Source organism: Tiliqua scincoides, chromosome 5, assembly GCF_035046505.1.
Source record: "Tiliqua scincoides isolate rTilSci1 chromosome 5, rTilSci1.hap2, whole genome shotgun sequence".
Lineage (NCBI taxonomy): Eukaryota > Metazoa > Chordata > Lepidosauria > Squamata > Scincidae > Tiliqua > Tiliqua scincoides.
Window position 1 is genome coordinate 105,156,986 of NC_089825.1, and position 20,871 is coordinate 105,177,856.

Consider the following 20,871-nt stretch of genomic DNA (forward strand, 5'->3'; position numbering starts at 1 on the left):
ACTGCAACACATAACAAACAGCAGTGCACCAGTCATGGCTATAAGAAGGAATAAATTAGATACTGTCAAGAAGTAAGATGTAAATAATAGATCCAGAATAAGAAAGGCATTCAAGAGGAAATTGACTCAGCATGTGGTTGGTCTGTGGAACTCCTTGCCACAGTATGTGGTGATGCCATCTGACCCTAATGACTTTAAAGGAGGATTGGACAAATTTCTGGAGAAAAAGTCCGTCATGCGTTACAAGCCATGATGTGTATGTTCAACCTGCTGATTTTAGAAGTAGGCTACCTCAGAATGTCGAAAGCAAGGGCGGGCACCAGAATGCAGGTCTCTTGTTGTCTTATGTGCTCCGAGAGGCATCTGTTGGGCCACGGTGAGATACAGGAAGCTGGACTAGATGGGCTTCTCCAATGGGGCTGCTCCAATGGGGCTGTTCTTATGTTCTAATATCTATGAATCTGGAAAAACAAGATGAAGAGAATTCCAACATCCTGTTGAATTTGAACAAGAAAATAGAAGCCAAATCCTATTAAAACCTGAGGGAAAGAATTGCACCATGAAGCCATTAAACTTAATTTAAGCAGTCATATTGAAACATTTTGAGAATGGTGGGATTATTTTGTAACACACACACCAACATTAAAATTCATAACAATTGATTCAGATCACAGATTTCAATGAGTCTCCCAAATTTGCAATTAAACAAGTTGAGAGTCCACATCAGCAGAAAAAAAAAAATGAAAGATTCTGTTCCTTACATGCATTCCTCATTCCCAACAGTTTTGACAAGGCAACTTTGATCTCTTTGTTTCTCATGCTGTAAATCACTGGATTCAGCAGGGGTGGAACCAGGGCTTTTTTTGTAATAGAACGCACCGGAACGGCATTCCTGCACCTTTTTTATGCAGTCCCGGCAGGAAAAAATGCGTGGAGCCCTATGGAAAGTGAAAGTGAGCCGTAGCGCACGTTTACTCGTGAGTAGGCATACTTGCCATAGTCCATCGGAAAGGGCAGGCTGAGAGGAATCCAACGACACCAGAATGGCCCCAATCCAATGAATGCAGCCTCCCAAAAACATCAGAGAATGTCCCATCCCTCCCAGCTGCGAGTCTGAGCCTGAGCCAGAAATGAAGCCACGTGGCCGCGTTTACTCACTAGTAGTCCATCGGAAAGGGCAGCTGAGAGGACTCCAAGGATGTCAGAATGGTCCTGATCCAATGAATGCAGCCCCCCAAAAACACAAAAAGGAGAAGGAGGTCCCTGCCTCCCTCCCAGCTGCAATCTATTGAGCCCTATGGAAAGCAAGCAGCGTCAGGTCGCCTTAACTCGTGAGTAGGCAGACGTGCTTTGGCTGTTGGTCAGGCCAGGCAAAGGGGAATGTGAGGACACCAGAATGGTCCCAATCCCATGGAGCTGGAGATACTTCAGAAGGCAGCCTGTTCCCACCCGCCACCCCCACTAAAAAGGACAAAAAAGAGGCTTCAGGTAGTAAGGGGAAAGTTTTCTATTTTGCACTTGTAAAGCCAGGTGGGTCTTCATCTTGATGTGCTTGAAATAGAAGAACTTTAAACCAGGCACTGAGGAGGGCTGGAAATCTCACTGATTCTTTTTTTTTTTTTGGGGGGGGGGGGGTTATTGCAGGCAGGCTACAGAGTAAGCTCCATTGACCACTATGGGACTTACTTCAGAGTAGATTCACTTGGTGGAACAGGACTGGCTCCCCCTTATTTAATTATTTCTTTTAATTTAATTATTTATTTTAATTTGCTTGATGATGTCACTTCTGGCCATGACATCACTTCCAGTGGGTCCTGGACAGATTGTCATTCTAAAAAGTGGGTCCCGGTGTGTATTGGATTCTCGGTAGATCTGGAAAGGAGGTAGGCTGTGGTGTCAGCAGTAGCCCCTTTAAGGGTAAGGCCTGGGCATCCAGCAGAGTGTGCTGCACAGCTGCAGCCGCTTGAAGGCCATAGGGCCCTCAGGCATAAAAGCACCTGATGAAGGGGGAGTTGGGTGTGGGTATCAGAAGGATGAAAGCTTAAGAAAGGAAACTGGATTGATGGACTAAGGAATTGATGGCTAATGGACTGTTGGTGGACTGACTGGTGAATGGACTTTGGAGACTGCTGGAGACACTGGAGTTTGGTGTGTGGCTGCTGTGCCCAAGACCTGCTGAGGACCAAGGGTCTGCTGTAGTGGCGGGAGGCTGCTAGCAGGAGAAACCTCTGCAGGTTGAACAGCTGAGCTACCCTGGAGGTGGGGTCCAGCAGGACTGCAGGGCAGAACCAGGGTAATTTGTTGGGGAAAAGAAGGGGAGCTAATTTGCTTAAATTGGGTATAATTCTCCAGGCAGAGCTTGGCCTTGGAATCTGGCAAAACAAGGTGCTAAAAGTTTGAGAACTGCTGCCATAAGTTGTCAGTAAGTTGACACAGGGGTGTGTGTGTGTGTGTGTGTGTGTGTGTGTGTGTGTGTGTGTGTGCAACTCTATAAGTTTTCAAAATCATTAAATAAGAATTTGGAGGAACAATACCATCATGTTTTATATCAATCTATGCATAATTTCATGCAGAATGCAGTGAAACAAACCACACTGAAATATCTGTGTTCTAACAAACGGTACAGCCAATAAACCAGTGGGGGCAGGGTGATGGCACATCACCGCGCCCACCACTTGGGGCGTTGCCCTGCCCACTGCATGGGGTGATGCACAGGCCTCCCACACTGGGTGACGCAAATCCTAGTGACACCACTGGGGTGCTGATTCCAAAAATGGCATCAGTTTTCCCCTATCATTTCTAGTTTTGGAAATAGGGCATAGTCTCGTTAGTGAATGGTTCAAGGAGGTTCCTGATGAGGAAGCCTATGCTATGGCCATTTTTGGAATCAGCAACCCAAATTCATAAAAAAAACCACCATAAATTTTGATAAAATGTTTTTCTGACCCTCAGTTTTGCAAGTCTTTGATATAGATTAAAGATCGTCCTGAACTATTTTGTGCCAATAGCAAAGAGTGGTTAACTTGATAACAGTAGGCACAGTGTATTTTAGTGCATTTTACATTAGAACAGTGTTTCTCAAACTGTGGGTCGGGACCCACTAGACGCTGTGCCAGAACCACCATTCAGAGCGCAATACCATAGTCTTTCGAGACTGAAGGTTGCCAACTAAGGGTCGGGACCCACTAGGTGGGTCATGAGCCAATTTCAGGTAGGTCCCCATTCATTTCAATATTTTATTTTTAATATATCTGTATTCAATAGTGTTGAATGCCTTTTTGTTATCCTCTTTGTACGTGTTAATCACATGTTGTCTAGTTGTATCTTATTACTTATTTCTCCAATAAAAATGGTTTTAAAATAAATAAATAAATAAATAAAATAAAAGATTAACAAGTTTTGAGTTCCTGCACCTTTTATATATATATATATATATATATATATATATATATATATAAAGCACTGGGTGGAACCATGGAGTAGATGATGGTAAATGCCAAACCAAGATGGGTTGGAGCAGCAGAGGTGGGCCTGAGATAGGTAATGCCTCCAGTGACTACTAATGTGGAAAAGATAATGATATGGGGAAGGCAAGTTGAAAAGGCTTTTCTCCTTCCTTGCACTGAAGGCATTCTACCATAAATATCTGTACATAGGTTACAATGACAAAAATAAAGCAGCATAATCCAAGAAGAGCCACAAATGCATCTACCCCAGTTTCAATCAGATATACATCCAAGCAGGAGAGCTTTAGTAACTGTGGTGTTCACAAAAAAACTGGTTGACAGCACTGGAACAAAAAGAAATTGAAAAAGTACTACCAGTAGGTAACACTCCACACAGAAAACTACCAAGCCACACACCCACAACCATTTCAAGGCAGGCTTGTTTGTTCATCACCAGCTCATATCTTAATGGATTGCAAATAGCAACACACCGATCGTAGGCCATGACTGTGATGAAGAAATCAGATGATATAAAGAAAACAAACAAGAGGGCTTGAGCAACGCACCCAGAATATGAAATGTGTCTGGTATTCATGAATGAATTGGCTGTGGCTTTGGGGATTATGAATGATACGGAACCCACATCAAGAACGGCCAGGTTCATCAGGAAGAAGTACATGGGGGTGTGTAGACGGTGGTCAAAAGCTACAGCGGAGATGATGAGAAGGTTCCCCGTGACAATTGCCAGGTACAATACCAGGAACAGAATGGTGTGGAGAATCTGCAGTTCCCAAATATCTGAGAATTCCATAAGAAAAAGTCCGACATGGTGGAACGCTTGGCAGTGGGCTGCTCATTTCTCAGAAGCGTGATGGCTGCGGAACGAAACGGAAAGACACACATTGAAATTAAGCTCAAAAGTGAGATAAATGAAGCTGCAATGCTCGTCATTCAGATGCTAGCATGATTTAACTATTGGCAGACTTGTGAATAAAGCTGCAGTGCCGTACCATGGTTTCACAAACTGACATGACTTCAGTATTTTTATTTCCAATACTATAAGTCATGCCATTTTTATTCTAATGATTATTACCGTCATCCTATGGTATATGCTGAATCACTAACTTTCTCAATACAGTGCCCCAGTTGAGGGGGGGGGGGCATATTAAAATTTTTCAGTACTTGTGAGAAAAATGTGCAGCAGACTATCTACTAAATATCCTGAAAGTCCTTCCATGGATTAAGCATTCATACATTGTAGGATCCATAGACATAATCAGAAGCAAGTGGAAAAAAAAAATCAATATCTTTCCAAAATCATGTGTCGCAAAACTGGACAACAATCCTTTGTACCGAAGAGCTAAGCATCAACATTCTGTAGTAATTAAAGCACAGGTCCAGCAGGGAGTAGGACAGAAGGAAGGAAGGAAGGAAGGAAGGAAGGAAGGAAGGAAGGAAGGAAGGAAGGAAGGAAGGAAGGAAGGAAGGAAGGATATATAACTTACTGATTTTTTTCATACATATCTTCCTCCTCAAATACATTTTCTCTTTCCACCTCTTCCATGTGTTTCATTAGGTCACATATTTTAAGGTAATACTACTGTTTTCTGGACATATCATCCCACTTAAAAAATAAAAATATGAAATAAGAAATCAAACAGCATCTTATTACTTAGCAAGTATGTACAAATCCTTATACCCTTTCCCTTTGAAATCATCCATTGTGTCAGCCTCCACCAGCAGTTAAAGGCTGTGACTGGAAACCCATTTATAACTGATTCATGTTCTTGGAGAATTACACTCAGGAGACCAACACATCTAAGGTCTGGCTCAGTTGGTAGAGCTGCCGCCTTGTATGCCTGAAGATCTGAGGCTGCCAGTTCGAAACAACCGGAAGTACCCCAGAACTGATGACACGCTGATATACTGATGAGCTGACCCTAGGTGGCAGAGAGGAGTTGCCGTCAAGTGGAGCATGGGAGGCGAAGGGCCAGAGAGAGGCCAGACCGGGAAGGAATCCAGCTGGAACGAGGAGTTCTATGAAAGACTAGAACTATTCAGTTGTAAAAATCCTATGGGGGTTTAGAACAGCCTGCCTATGTAAACCGCCTTGGATTAAAGTCTGAGGAGAAATCTGACGACCAAAGAAAGGCAGTATATAAATACCTGTATAAATATAAATAAATAAATATAAGCAGAAAAGGAAGATAGAAAAAGAAGAAGTTCGTAACTTACTTAAAGTATTCCAGGGGGAAGCTGGTAAAGCTTCAGCGATAGAGAAATAGCATATACGTACAATGGATGAACCCCTATCTATTATTATTATTATTATTATTATTATTATTATTATTATTATTATTATTATTATTATTAACAGTATTTATATACCGCTTTTCAACTAAAAGTTCTCAAAGCGGTTTACAGATAAAAATCAAATAACTAAATGGCTCCCTGTCCCAAAAGGGCTCACAATCTAAAAGATGCAAATGAATACCAGCAGACAGCCACTAGAACAGATAGTGTTGGGGTGAGGTGGGCCAGTTACTCTCCCCCTGCTAAAAAAAGGAGCACCCACTTGAAAAAGTGCCTCTTACCCAATTAGCAGGAGTAAATGTTTTTTCAATGTTTTTCATTGAAAACCAATGTAATTGGTTTTCAATGAAAAATGTTTTTCATTGAAAAACAATGTAAAATGTTTTTCAATGTTTAGGTATTATATTATCTCTATATACAGGTATATCTTTATGCTCAATGTGTGTGCCACCGATGTAGTTGCCTCAGCTCATATTTTACTGTTGGTGGGTATTTATCTGTTGTTGTGGATATTGATCTCTCCTTCTTTGTTCCCCATTATGTTAGAAGATGCAGAGTAAGGGTGAATTTGCATGTTATGTGTAGGCTGCAACTTGTTGGGGTAGCCCACATGGAGGAAGAGAGTAACATAAAGTGAGACTGGCATATTTATTTATTTAAATATGAATGAGCTTTCCATGCTAAACTTGGGCCAAAGGTGAGAAACTAATTAACTTCAGAAGAGTTTTAAAAATAAAAAATTTATACAATCAAGCAACACAAATAAAACAGTGATAAGATCACAATAAAAATCATACAGTCTTAAGATCAAACACTCATCAACTCAACCCTTTCTCCTTCTGTGGCTTCCCATAGAAAATCAACCTTTTTCAATCTCCTTTTATCCTAGCTGGAAAAATGTTTTGAGTATAGTGATCCCTCCTGATCCATGCGTTTGGCATCCGTGGATTTCAGTCTCAGCAGGTGCTGCTGACCCCACAGTGGGAGGGCCTCACACAGCAGCAAACCTCCCATTAGAAGAATGGGGCAAATGCCCAGGCGCAAAACTTGTGCATCTCCAGGATCGCGCCGGAAGCCTTAATGAGGCTCCTGACGTGGTTGGAAACTGCTTCTGGAAATCTGGAAGCACAGTCTAAGACCACGGGGAAGCCTCCGAAGGCTTCTCCTGTTGGTCCTGGAGCCACGCAAGGCTCCATAGTGGCCCAGATGAGTGGGGGGGTGACTTCATGTGGGGAGGGGGTGGCTTCATGGTGCTTTGCCCCAGGGCACCTCTAGGGGAGGTCCACCACTGGCCTCACAGGACACCCCAAATGCTTCTGAGAGGCACTTTCAGTTTGTCAGCAAAAAAATGACCGTGATTTTTAGATGTTGCACATGGCCTCCCAGAAGCTTCTGACAGACACTTCTGGTTTGCTGGCAACCCCCCCCCCCAACTGATTATCCGTGGAAATTGATATCCGCTGGGGATCCTGGAACAGATCCTTCGGGGATACTGAGGGCCCTTCCCAACCCATTTTCTGCCCAGGTGAATGAGGTGCCAGACGAACTTCAGTTGTTGATATGCAGGAATTAATAGGCAGTTGATATAAAGTGTGATTCTGTACTGAAGGGTAAATTCAGTGTTGTTGATGTGGGAGTATTTTATTGCTAGGCAAGTGAAAACATAAATAAACAGCACACACATCATGGTACAAACGTGATGCATTTTTATTTATTTCTATTGTTTCAAAATTGCTTAGTTGCGAGTAGCAGCCATACAGGTTTAGGTTCATATAGCTGTAATAATTTACAATGGCTGTGAATAGCGATTACCTACTCTACTAGTCATTGTCTCTGTTGTTATAGAAATATGGGTGCAATCCCACCCTGTGCTGGAACAGGCAAGCCAAGAGGCTCAGCCAGGAGTAAAGGGAAACATTTCCCCTTACCTCCCGGAAAGGCACCCTGGCTCCTATGGGTCTTCTTGGACTTGCACCATCTTCAGAGGTGGCGCAAGTCCGAGGAGAGCAGAGCAGCTTCAAGCTACTCCAAACTTCCCAGGAATGGGGGCTGGGATCCAGCATAACTTCCGGCTCCAAGCCCTGCCTCCCGCTCCCCATCCACCCGCCCCCGGGGATGCCCACCGCCCGTCCTCCACCCCACCCCAGCTGGGCCGACACAAGGCTCGCCAAGTAAGCCACCATGAAGGCTGGATTCAGCCTCCGTGTGCCAGCGCACCTCTGTGCACTGGTGCGGCTTGCTCCTGAGGAGGCGCAAACATGCTTTATGGCACATTTGCAACCCTCCTGGGCTGGCGCAAGGGCACCTCTGCTTTGTGTCCTATGATGTACAACACCAGCCCTCAGCAGGTGCCATGAATCCAATGTGGCCCCGAGGTTGAAATGAGTTTGAAATGAGTTTGATACCCCTGACTGTAAGGGTTTTTAGGGTGCAATTCCAAACTTGTGCTGCCCCTTGCGCCAGCCCAGTGATGTTGCAAAAGTGCTGCAAAGCACTTTTGCACCATTGCTTGAAGAGGGAAATTGGTGCATGAACATGCGTTGGCTTCTTGAGACTGACATGCGGGCCAAAGCACCAGCAAACCAATAAGGCTGCACTGGCCAAGTCAGGATGGTGCAGAGGTCGGGGGGATGGAAGGGAGAGGGGCAGGAAAGAGGCATTTTGGGGTGGGGGAGGGCGGGCTGGCCTGTGGGCGGGTTGTGGGTGAGAGGGAGATGGGGCCAGGATCTGGCACTTGTGCTGGATTCTATCCCTGGTCCCCGGTAGTCTGGAGCAGCTCCAGGCTTCTTGAATCTGTGCATCCTCTTTCGCTGGCACAGATCTGAGTAGCCCCATTGGGGCTGCTGTGGTGTTACCCAGGGTAAGAGAAAATAATTCCCCTTGCCTCGGACTGAGCTGCAGCTGGCCCAACCCTGCTCTGGATGCGGGGCAGGCCTCCTGGCCTGCTTGCTCCAGGGCAGGTTAGAACTGGGCTGCCCAACTATTTTATTAAGGGCACAATCCTAACCCCTTATATCAGTGCTTTCCAGCCCTGGCATAGCGGTGCCAATGGGACATGTGCTGCATCCTGCAGTTGGGTGTCACTCATAGAGGCCCCCTCAGAGTATGGGAATGTTTGTTCCCTTACCTCAGAGCTGCATTGCCCTTATGTCAGTGCTGGAAAGCACTGACATAAGGGGTTAGGATTGCGCCCTAAATCTGTATCTTTGCCATTACATGTTCATTTAAGAGATATCTTGTGACTTTGAAGATGCCCCCTTGCCTGTCTTTGAATGGATTCTCTCTGACGATGGTCTTCACACTTAGCCCCAAAGATCCCTTGTTTCCCTGGCTACTGCTTAAAAGAAAGTCATGGCTGGGGAGGACTTAACTATCCCAAGCCTTCTGAAGCCAACTCTGCACTCTTTTAGTTACTAATTTGAGCACCAATGCATACATAAAAAGCACATCCAGTAACACAATACACCAATATGTTCTCAAAAAGTTACTTGAAGCCCAAAAGCTTGCAGATAGCAACCTTAATGTCCTTATTCCTCATGCTGTAGATCACTGGATTCATCATGGGTGGAACCACAGAATACATGACAGCAAATACCATATTGGTGTGAGATGAAGTGTGTGGGATGGGTCTCAGATAGACCAGTGCTCCCATGAACAGAAACGTGGAGAAAACTATGAGGTGGGGAAGGCACGTTGAGAAAGCCTTTTGCCTTCCCTGCGATGTGGGCATTTGCAGCACGGCACTGAAGATCTTTACATATGTTATGACAATAAAGAGGAAACAGCCAAAAGCAATGGCCACGCTCACACCAAGGAGCACATCTTCAAGTAAGTATAAATCAGAGCAGGAGATCTTTACTAGCTGAGGGACCTCACAGAAAAACTGGTCAACCACATTGGAGCAGAACTTCATGGCAAAGGTGGTAGCAGTGTGCAACATTGCATAGAGGATACCACTAAGCCATGCACTGGCTGCCATTTGAATGCAGGCTTCTTTGTTCATCACCATCTCATACCGCAGCGGATTGCAGATGGCAACATGGCGGTCGTGTGCCATGACGGTGAGGAGCGTGAAATCTGAAGTCACAAAGACGAGAAATAAATACGCTTGAGTAACGCACCCCGAGTAAGAAATTATCCTGGTATTCATGAGGGAATTTGACATTGATTTGGGTATGGTGACAGAGACAGACCCCAGGTCTGTCACCGCTAAGTTCATCAGGAAGAAGTACATGGGGGTGTGAAGGTGTTGATCGAAAGCAATTGCAGAGATGATAAGAAGGTTCCCTGCAACCACAGCCAAGTACAGAACCAAGAAGACCACAAAGTGTGCCATCTGTAGTTCTCGGGCATCAGAGAATTCCAGGAGTAAAAATTCTGCCACAGAAGTTTGGTTGGACATTTTTTTCACTGAGTTTTAAAGTTCAATGTGTTCTACGGGAGAAATAAGAAAAGAAAAAAATTAAAAGGATGTTGAAATGACTGGTCCAAAAAACAATTTCCCCTGGAGCACAAAGATTCCTGCACACTTAATCAAGGGATGTCAAGGAAGCGGACAAGACTTGGTGGTGCTGAAGCCTGCTTGCGTTGAGGGGGGCCAAACAGAGTAGCTTTCTATTTGAACCTATCTTTTTTCCAAGCACATTTTACTGGAATTCAAAAAATTTGAGGGTTGCATGAAGGTGAAACAGGGAAGAAGAGATTATCTTCATGGTTTTTCTGATATTCTACCAGGGGTTCCATTCCATTTGAACCCTGTCAGGTACAAACAAATTTGACATAGACCAATCAAGATCAACAATGTCTATGCAGAATGATGTAGGTTCTCTAAGGTTTCAGACAGGGGACTTTTTGTTTGCCCACCATCCAATGAACACTCGAGACTACAGATATGGGAGAAAGGGCCACTTTATTAGCAGTTACAACAGAAGCGGAGGCTGAGACCTGCAGTTGCAGAGGCAGCAAAGCCCCCTTATGGTGCAGAGGCGGGACCGCTGGGCGGTACCAGAAACACATCTGCCCCCGGGCTGCCATGCACCCGACTCCAAGCCATGCCCCATTCCTAGGCAGCGAGGCTCATCCAGGTCTGTCCCTTAAGGGGAAGGCAGCCGGACTGCGGGCTGTACCGCCTCGAGCCGCTGAGCCTCTGAGGCGGACCCCACAGTCCCGGCCAGGGCCCCATCTATGTCCTCATGCTGCTGAGCCCCTGAGGACTGCAGTTGGGTTCTGCCCTGCCTATGCTGCCTGAAGGTGCACGCCAAAGTCCTTTTCATGCCTCCTAACCCACACCACCTGCCCTCTTAAAGTGACCAATGATAGTTGGAAAGGGAGAAAACCTCTTGCCCCTGACTGTCTGGGGTAGGCGAAAAAACTGCCTGCCATCTGCCAATTTTGGCAGGCAGCAAAAAATTCCTACCTGGCCCCGAACAGCGGTCAGTAAAACTCAGACTGCCAGAAGGGTGGGCAGGTGGGTGTCCACACAGCACCCACGTCCAAAGGAGGAAGAGGGCTGGGTGCTGTACCCTTAAAACACCTCTGCATCCGCCTAGCTCCAGCCCTTCTCCAATGCCCCCACTGGGGAGGAGACTCTTGTGTTCCAGGCCAGGCTAAACAAACCTCGATCACCCTGCTGTAATTGGGTGATTGGCATTCCAGCAGAATCTGGAAAGGCAGGAATGAAACCTGAGACCTTCTGAATGAAAAACCATATATTCATCCATAAAGATATATGTTGAGGTGGATTTTTTAGGTGATAACAAAATAAAAACATATAACATCGCTTTCTGCACTTCTTTTTTGGAAAAAAAAAGAAAAGGAAAAAAACATGAAAATTTGCAAAATAATAAAGTCATTCTCTAATACCACTACATATTCTCTAACACCTCTACATACATGTGGCTGCATCTACTGACACTATACCCCCTACATCACCTACCTAGTACACTTTTAAAGCAATTATAATTTATAACTAGATTATAACTAGATTATAATTTCTAATTATAATTTATAAAAATGCGCCCTTGGAATAAAAAGAGATAGAACCACTTTCTGCACTACTAACTTTGGAAAACACCAAAATCTGTGAAAAAATAAAACAATTTTCACCCACCTCTAGTTATATATGCATAGACAGAGTATAATTACATATTGTATGTCGTAGTTATCTATAAATTACAGATTATTATCATTCATAATGTTTCCTGTTCTCTGCCACACTTTGCAATTTTATGCCAATCAAGCAATGCAAGCAGTTGATTGGGGTTTGTTTGGCTGAACCTGGAACACGAGAGTCCCTCCCCTGTGAGGGGATTGGAGGAGGGCTGGAGCTGGGCTGGCTCAGAGGGCTCTTGGGGAACCAGCACCCAGCCCTCTTCCTCCTTTGCACGTGGGCACAGTACTGACACCCACCCGCCCACCCTTAGAGCAGTCTGAGTTCTACTGGTCGCCATTTGGGGCCAGGTAGGAATTTTTTGCTGCCTGCCAGGATTAGCCGATGGAGGGTAGTTTTTTCACCTACCCCTGACTGTCAGGGGTCAGGGGATTTTCCTCTACTGACTAACATTGGTCACTTTATGAGAGCAGGTGGTGCAGGTTAGAAGGCGTGAGACTGACTGTGGCGCAGACTGAAGTCAGGCAAAGGGGAATACAAGGCTAGCTGCATGAAAGTCCCCATCTAATAAAAGTGGAGCTCAACAAATTTAGTTATTTGATTTTTCTCTGTAAACCGCTTTGTGAACTTTTAGTTGAAAAGCGGTATATAAATACTGTTAATAATAACAAATGTTCCAGAAGGCAGCCCCCCCAAGAATAAACCAGAGGCTTGAGTTGGTAAGGTGGGCACTGGGGAGGGCTGAAAATCTTGCTGCTTTATTTGTGTGTGGGGGGGGGGGCGGTGTTATTGCAGGAAGGCTACAGAGAAAATTCACTTGGTGAAACAGGGCTGGCTTCCCCTTATTTATCTGTTTTTCTTTAATTTAATTATTTATAATTATTTTATTTTACTTGATGATGTAGTCATCACATGTCATCACATCACAGTCATGACATCACTTCCGGTGGTTCCTGGACAGATTGTCATTCTAAAAAGTGGGTCCCAGTGTTAAAGTTTGAGAACCACTGCCTTAACTCAAAACAGGCCAATGAGACATCCGGGGGGGGGGGTGACACCCTAGTGACCAAAATTCTAGAAATTGTGGCTTTTAGGAATAATACCATCAGGTTATATACCATTTGATGCAGAATTTCATCCATTGCTTGTGGGGAAATATTCACTGCATTTATTTTTCTGGCCATTATTATTATTTATTCCATGTCATGACTATTACTATCTCTGTCTCACCTACTTCACAGGGTTGTTGTGAGGACAAAATAAGGGGAGGAACCATGCACACCACCCTGAGCTGCTTAGAGGAAGGGTAGTATAAAAAGTGAATTAATTAATGAAACAATATAATTAATTAAGTAATTAATGAAACAATATAATTAATGAAACAATATAATTAATTAATTAATGAAACAATATAATTAATTAATATCGGGTGACAAAAATTTATTGGCCCTGGGTGTGAAATGACCTAGCTACGCCTCTGCTGTGGCTGACCCCTCCTTGTGGCAGGTGGTGCAGGGTAGAAGGAGTGAACTGGACTTTGGGGTGCACCTTCAGGCAGCATAGGTAGGGCAGAACCCACTTGCAGTCCTCAGGGGTCCAATGGCACGAGGACATAGATGGGACCCTGGGCCACGACCGCAGGGTCTGCCTCAGAGGCTCAGCGGCTCCAGGTGGCATGGACTGCGGTCTGGCTGCCTTCCCCTTACAGGATAGACCTGGATGAGCTGCACCGCCCGAGAAAGGGGCGTGGCTTGGAGTCGGATGCACGACCAGCCTGGGGGACAGATGTGATTCTGGTGCCTTCCAGTGGTCCAGCCTCCGCACCACAGGGGCTTTGCTGCCACAGCAACTGCAGGTCTCAGCCGCTCCCTTCTGTATTATAACTGCTAATAAAGTGGCCCTTTCTCCCATGTCTGTTGTCTTGAGTGTTCATTGGGGGGTGCACAAACAATGGAAAGTTTTTTTTTGTTTTTTTTAAGTGGAATACCTTTTTTCTTTTTATAAAAATGTATTTTGCTAGGAGCTGGGGTGAGACAGGGGTGACACATGAACCTGCTTGAAGTTGGAGGCTTTAGATTGAATCCTAGAAGATTTGTAATTCCACACAAACCTATTTATAATAGATTGAATCATAAGAACATAAGAAGAGTCCCGGTGGATCAGGCCAAGTACCCATCTAATCCAGCTTCCTGTAGCTCACAGTGGCCCACCAAATGACTGAGGGAGCACACAAGACAACAGACACAACCTGCGTCCCGGTGCCCTCCCCTGCTTCTGGCAATCAGAGGCAGCTTGACTCTAAGACCAAGAGCTTACACATGCCTACTATGACTTGTAACCCATAATGAACTTTTCCTCCAGAAATTTGTCCAATCCCCTGTTAAAGGCATTCAGGCAAGATGCCATCACTTCTTCCTGTGGCAAAGTGTTCCAGCAACTAATTACATGCTGAGTAAAGAAATATTTTCTTCTGTCTGTCCTAACTCTCCCAACACTCAACTTTCGTGGATGTCTCCTGGTTCTGGTGTTATGTGAGAAGAAAAAGAGTGTCTCTCTATCCACTCTGTCCATCCCCTGCATGATTCAAGTGGGTTCTTTTAATACTCTGGTTGTCATGCTGAGGAAGGAAAAAAAATGTGGATAAAAAAAATTAAAGTACTTTAATTTTTGCCCTTTCCAAGCCAGAAGAACTTGACCCCTATAACATCTATTGCTTCTCCTTGTCAATATTATTTTTTAAGCAGACCATTTATACCCTCAGGGAAAAATCAAAACAAAAAAAAATTCCCAAATTTCTGATGTCAATTTGCCATTCTGCCTTGTGCAAACAAACAATTTCCACTTGCTAAATCTGTAATCAATCCCTATATTTCCAGTTTACTTTGATTAGTGCAGGATTTCATACTAACTAACCCTTGTGATGTGAGAAGTTCCACTTATGCAAATGGGAGAAGAGGTTCCCCTTTCTGTTGATCCACCCTTCCTGCTGCAGCCCCTCTTTTCTATATGTTGTATAGAGATACTACATACCATATGGGTCTTTTAGTATGCTCTGTTCAGTACTTGGAAGTAGATTGGGGTGCACAGGGGGCTGCAGAGGGAAGGGGACAATGATGAAATCAGGATTCAGTGTCACCATCTACATTGATTCCCAACCATTATAGCATGTATATTTGGTTCTAAGCTTATCAGTCACCTGAAAACATAATGCAGATGCCAGATATGAAGAGTGACAAGCTCCTTCTCAGCTCTAAGCATCTTCCTAACATGACACTCCTAATACACGTAAGATTACTTGTGTCTGAGCAGTTATTTGCCTGAATAAATTGGATGCAGTGAGAGAAAGCCTGAGTGAGAGAATGAATGAATGAATGACTTACCCCTTTGCTTCAGAGATATCTCCAAATCCAGTCCAGATATCATGCTAACCATTCTTAAAACAGCAACAACACCTTGACTCAACTTCTAGAATTTCAGGCAATCCGTAACATATTGGAAATAAAAAATCACTTTGTGCATATTTGTTCATCCACTTCATGGTATTTCCACCCTTATGTGTTTCTTAACTAGGCAGTGTTCCCATCTCCATTGGCAGTGACACATGGTCCATGCTGAGACAAGATGTACTGAAATCTCTGATGCGTTCTTGGAGATTTGCTCCCAGGAGTCCACCCCAATTAAGCAGAAGAGGCTGTCAAGAAAACACACAAACATAAAAAACCTTAACTTTGGCAAAAAGTTTGCTAAAGTACTGATATGGGAAGTCTGCCTCTGCAGGTGGTGTGAATAAGTCAGCACTTCTGCTCCATAAGAACCACTTTATCAACTCCCCTAATGTCTTTCTATCCATATTGACCATATAGCACCAATCTGGTATCAGCTGTTATCAGTCCCTGTTTGCTTCTAGGCCCGATTCAAAGGCTGGCATTACCTTTAAATCTCTACGTCAGTTATTTTCAACTGATTTTTATAGCCGAAAATTTTTATAGTCAGGCACAGGTATCCCACAGGAGTTTGGGGGAGGATCATTTATTAGTTGGGCCATTGCAGGATGTGAGCCCCCCACTGGCAGCATGGTATGCCTTGTCAATTGCAAAAAAACCCACAAACAACAACAACAACTAAGGGTGTGCCCTTAAAATGTTAGTGTTTTGTCAGTATGCCATGAGATGAAAAAGGATGACACTGTGGATCTTGTGATCTGCTGTCATAAGGCCCAAGCTGCTGGTGTGCCAGGTACTCTGCTGTTCTATGGGCTGCTGCCACCAGCACAAAGCCCTAGAAGCTTTACATGTGCGACACAGGCCAGCAAAAATTCTGCTGCCGTTGGTAAGTCTGTGATGGGGACAGAGAGGGGCAGAGATATGGGAAATGGAATGGGGAGCTGGCCAAGCCAGAGGCAGGATGGGAAGAATCTTGGTGGCAGCCATATTCAGATCCTATTCCCCCTTCCTAGCCTGATCACGGCTCCTTACTAAGGCTTATCCCAGCTAAATTGCTGGGGTAGGTTTGAGGAGACCAATTGGGAACCAGGTGGTCAATGGGGAGGTAAGTAAAAATGTTCTTTGCTTACCTCCCCTGGGCTATCTGGTGACTTCCCACCCACAGCAAGGAGTGCGTGTTCCATTGGTGGGACTGCATGCTCTGGGCTGGCATAGGATTGGGCTGTTAGTCATGAATCTAGCCCAGGGGTGTCCAAAGATTTTGGCAGGAGGGCCACATCTTCTCTCTGACACTGTGTAGGGGGCCAGGAAAAAAGAACTAATTTACATTTAAAATTTGAATAAATTTACATAAGTTTACATAAATGAATATATTAAAGGTGAAATTATATGAATGAATGAAGGTCTTCCAATAACTCAAGGCCTATAAAAGTCCATTAACAAACCAAGGCTGGCCTTTTCTTTGCTGCCACGACTGCATCACAGATGTGAAACAGCAAGCAGTGGAGGGAGCCCACATCCCACAGCTCACAGGAGAGGTCAAACAGTCGCCCTCATGCTGAGAGCAATTGCATCGGGCCAGTGTGGGCTCCAACAAATTTCTGGAGGGCCAGAGGCCCATTGGAGACTGGGGGCTCTCTGAGGGCCACATTGGGAGTCCTTGAGGGCTGCAAGTGGCCCCAGGGCCGGGGTTTGGGCACCCCTGATCTAGCCTAATATCTCTTTCAAGTCTCCTCTGCTGGCCACTTGCTATCATCATTCATTCTACACCTTCTCCCCTTGACTGAAATGCCGGCAACCTTCAAATTTCACTGTTTCAATCCTCCAGGTGACCAGTGCGGCTTCAATGGGATGAGGGCAAGGCTGGCCCAAGTTTCCCTGATTTTGATCCCATTCCCCACATTCCTCTTCCTCTATGTTCTCCTCTTCCTTTTCCATTCTAGGAACTGGAAGGAGGACCAGTGGAGGTAAGAAAGCAAACAGAGATGAGTGCCTCTGACTAATCTGCAGCCTGACACAGCTGCAGTTGGCTTCATGGATGGGCAGGATGGTTTGGAGTTATTTGGTAGCACTCATTTGTAATCCAGACCCCTTTGGTTGTGAAAATTACACTTACCGAATTGTGAAGATAGTTCAGTACTGAAGTGTAGGAAGGTGCCATTAGCTGAATTGGGATAGAACCCCGAGTCATGAAAGAACTGGAGGTCTAGGTCACAAAAATTCTTTACTTGGGCCTTTGTTTGACAAATGGGCCCTGTCACCAAACTGTCATATCCTGCTGCTGGCAGTGGCTGCCCTCCCTTGACGGACTGGGCTTAGCAGTGCTGCAGAGTAGTCAGCTTCATCTACTGACTGGTAGTTTTACAACTCCCAGTGGGCTTCAGCAGAATGTCAGGGGAACGTATGTAAGAATAGGCTTGGACATTTGGAAGCATCCTGTCCCTTCACTGAATTGAAGTACCAGAGGTGGATACTGTGCATTACGCATCCCCTCACACTGGAGGCAAGGAAATAATATTTTCAGACCGATTGTCCATGCCAGCCAGGTGTCGGCATCCAAGACTTGGGAGTCAATCTCAACCAACCTGCCAGTGCCTCAGTGCCCACCCAGGAGCCCAATGGATGCCCCTGTTACAAGGAAAAGCCACATGGAGCTTGCTGTACCATATGGTTCATAATGAAATGTGAGACCCCTGGTGGCCAAGTGCCCTTCCTGAAAATTAAATGGCAGCCGAGAACCAAAACTTCCTATTTTGCCAGTCTCCAAACTTAGACCAAAAGCACATTCAGACATAATAATAATAATAATAATAATAATAATAATAATAATAATAATAATAATAATAATAATAATAATAATAAACAACTTTATTTTTATCCCGCCCTTCTCCCCAAAGGGACCCATACCATACAGACATACCTTGACTTTCATCACTTTGCTCTTTCAACTACTTTCAATTAGAACTAAATTTCAAATTTCTTCCACATGCTTTCCTATTTCGTTGGATTTCATTCAACTTTCCAGGATATTAATCTATTTTTTTTTTATTTAGGTTTTATTTGCATTTGCACATTACGTAATTAGTTATTTATGGTTTTCACTGACATACTCAAATGCCCAGGAGTTGACATACTCAAATGCCCTTCATTTCTGTCTCAGCCACCCCCCCCCCCGGGTCCCTCAGACCCAGTGGTAGGCTTCATTCATTCATTCATTCATTCATTTCTTTTCCAGACAGAGACAAGAAAAAAAATGCCACCCCCATTGGCCAATCAATCGCCCGTCTCTTCCAAGATGGACAACATTCCCCCCTGTCCTGGCTACCCGTGCCTTCTAGCCATGAGGGGTAATGTCAAGCATAAGCGCCTGGGTGAACAGGTGACATGAAGGGAGGCATCATGCCCCACCCATTCCACCTGGGGACAGGACAACCACACCAAGGATACTAAGGGGTAGACCCTGTGAGGAGAAGCAGTGACACCCTCCCTGTTATCCCATACATCCCCAAAGCGTCTGGATCAAGTTGAGGAACCTCATCTACAGCAGAAGAATCAATAATGGTGAATGTATAGCATTAAGCTGGATTCTTGTAAGTCCTAGCATCTCTGACAGGCAGGGCAGCCAGGGGTGAGCTAGAATCAGCACATTTCTCAAGGGCAGCCACCCTAGAAGATACACCCAAGATAAGTTTAGCTGAGAAGGCATGCAAGCCTCACCCCCCATCACTGCAGTTGGCAGTGCAAGTAGCTTTTTCCTGCTCAAGAGTGTCAGTTCATGTGATCAGGACCCACACATTAGAAGACTGATCCTCCTCCTCTGAGGAGGGAAAAAAAGAAACATGGACTTGATGAGCAGGAGGGCACTTAAACACTTTCCCACCAGACTTTTGGACCCTCTTTGGTATTTTGTTAAAATGTGTAAAATAGGCTTATTAATTCCTTATAGAACATTAATTGTAAAAACTCCATTTGTATAGATGAGGTTTGGTGACAGCCTGCCTATGTATACCACCAAGGGTCTGTAAGACTCTCACTCATTGTCAGAATTGGTGAGAAAGGCGGTATAGAAATACTATATAATGATGATGATGATGATGTTTAAGACATAGATTCTAAGAAAATGTGGAATCTGTAAGTGCACCAGCTGTGAACTGAACATTAGCCAAAGCAAACCATGCTATGAATACCATGTAATATGTGCTTTGAACTTATACTCTAAGCTTTCAATCATGGCAATGTCTTACACATAGAGTTGCTTCTCAGCTTAAATTTTCAAACGCTGAAGCCATAAATCTTACACACAAAAACCTAACTAGTAGAGCTCCTTGGAGAAGTGCCTGTAATTATATTTGCAATTGTGATTGAGAACTTAGTTCTCATGATGGTTCTTTCATATGTTTACCCAGGGACAATACCTGGCAATGCATTAGCAGATGTATAGACCTGAAAGCTAACAATTCTCTGCATGCCTCTACTTCCTAGTTGTGTTGGGCTCCTGAGACCATGTCTCTAGGAGCACCAAACATATTAATAACCAGCTGTCCCAGGATGACAACTTCTAGCTGCCATCGTAGACAGAGCTGTTTAGGGCTACAACATGAAAAGAATAGGTGGACTTTTCAATAAATCTTCATCGGCGGTTGGATAGGAATAATACTTCAATATGGCTTGAGAATAAGGTGCTTCTGGAAATTCAAATATACATGAAGATAAATAGTAAGTAATTTGTACATGTTCAATTTTAGTGATTCTTGAGTAGTTTTGCAATGGAACTCAACATCCTGAGTTCAGCAGTGCTGTAACATAAGGTGCTCCAAGACTGTAACCATATCTTCTTTTTCCTCTTCATTATCAGTTTGGTTTTTTAAAAAACAGATATGTATTATAATTTTACATGAGAAATCAGTCTTTGTTCTCCCTTTATTTAAGACGAAATGAGACTATTCAGCAAGCTGCACATGAAAATCATGTGAAAAACAATGAACATACTTTGTTTTGTCTCAGGATTGTGTGTCATTGGAGGGAAATGGAATGTAAAGAATGAAGAAAGGTTGGATCCCTCTGGAAAGATGCACAAATCAAATGCCCATAACCAGATGAGGCCTTGGACATTCTATCATATATTGCATGCTTTGTTGTATCCATAAAGTCTTGGGGGATAAAAAGAGGGACATTCTTTTTCTGCCAATATTGGAAATGGGAATACAGAGGGCATCAAGTTGTGAAGGGTGCACAGATATCAGAGAAACCTCTTGGCCAGTGTGATCGCTGAAACTGCCACTCTGTTGGCTATTCACCATCAGAGCTGAGGTAAGGATGCCATGGAGGTCTCAGTGCAAAGCATTGCTTTTGGGTTCTCAAGAAACCTGGCACCAAACAGTGAAGTGGGGGATATTCTAGGAGATATTCTATATTCTATAAGAAATATATTTCTATAAGAAATAGTCAGATATTCTAGGAAATATCGGGCAGCCATGAAATCATCATTCATCATCATCAACAACATTTTACTAAATCAGTATATGAGCATTGACAGTTTCCATCTGTTTCCGTCTACAGT

The 20,871-nt window shown here is 44.2% G+C and overlaps 1 protein-coding gene across 1 annotated transcript; it reads right to left on the reverse strand.

The window, feature by feature from the left end:
- Positions 1-9,243: 9,243 nt before the first annotated feature.
- On the reverse strand, positions 9,244-10,161 carry LOC136650996 (olfactory receptor 14C36-like). Its single transcript, XM_066627001.1, has one exon. It carries the CDS (start codon positions 10,159-10,161, stop codon positions 9,244-9,246), a length of 918 nt encoding a protein of 305 aa, XP_066483098.1.
- Positions 10,162-20,871: the final 10,710 nt, after the last annotated feature.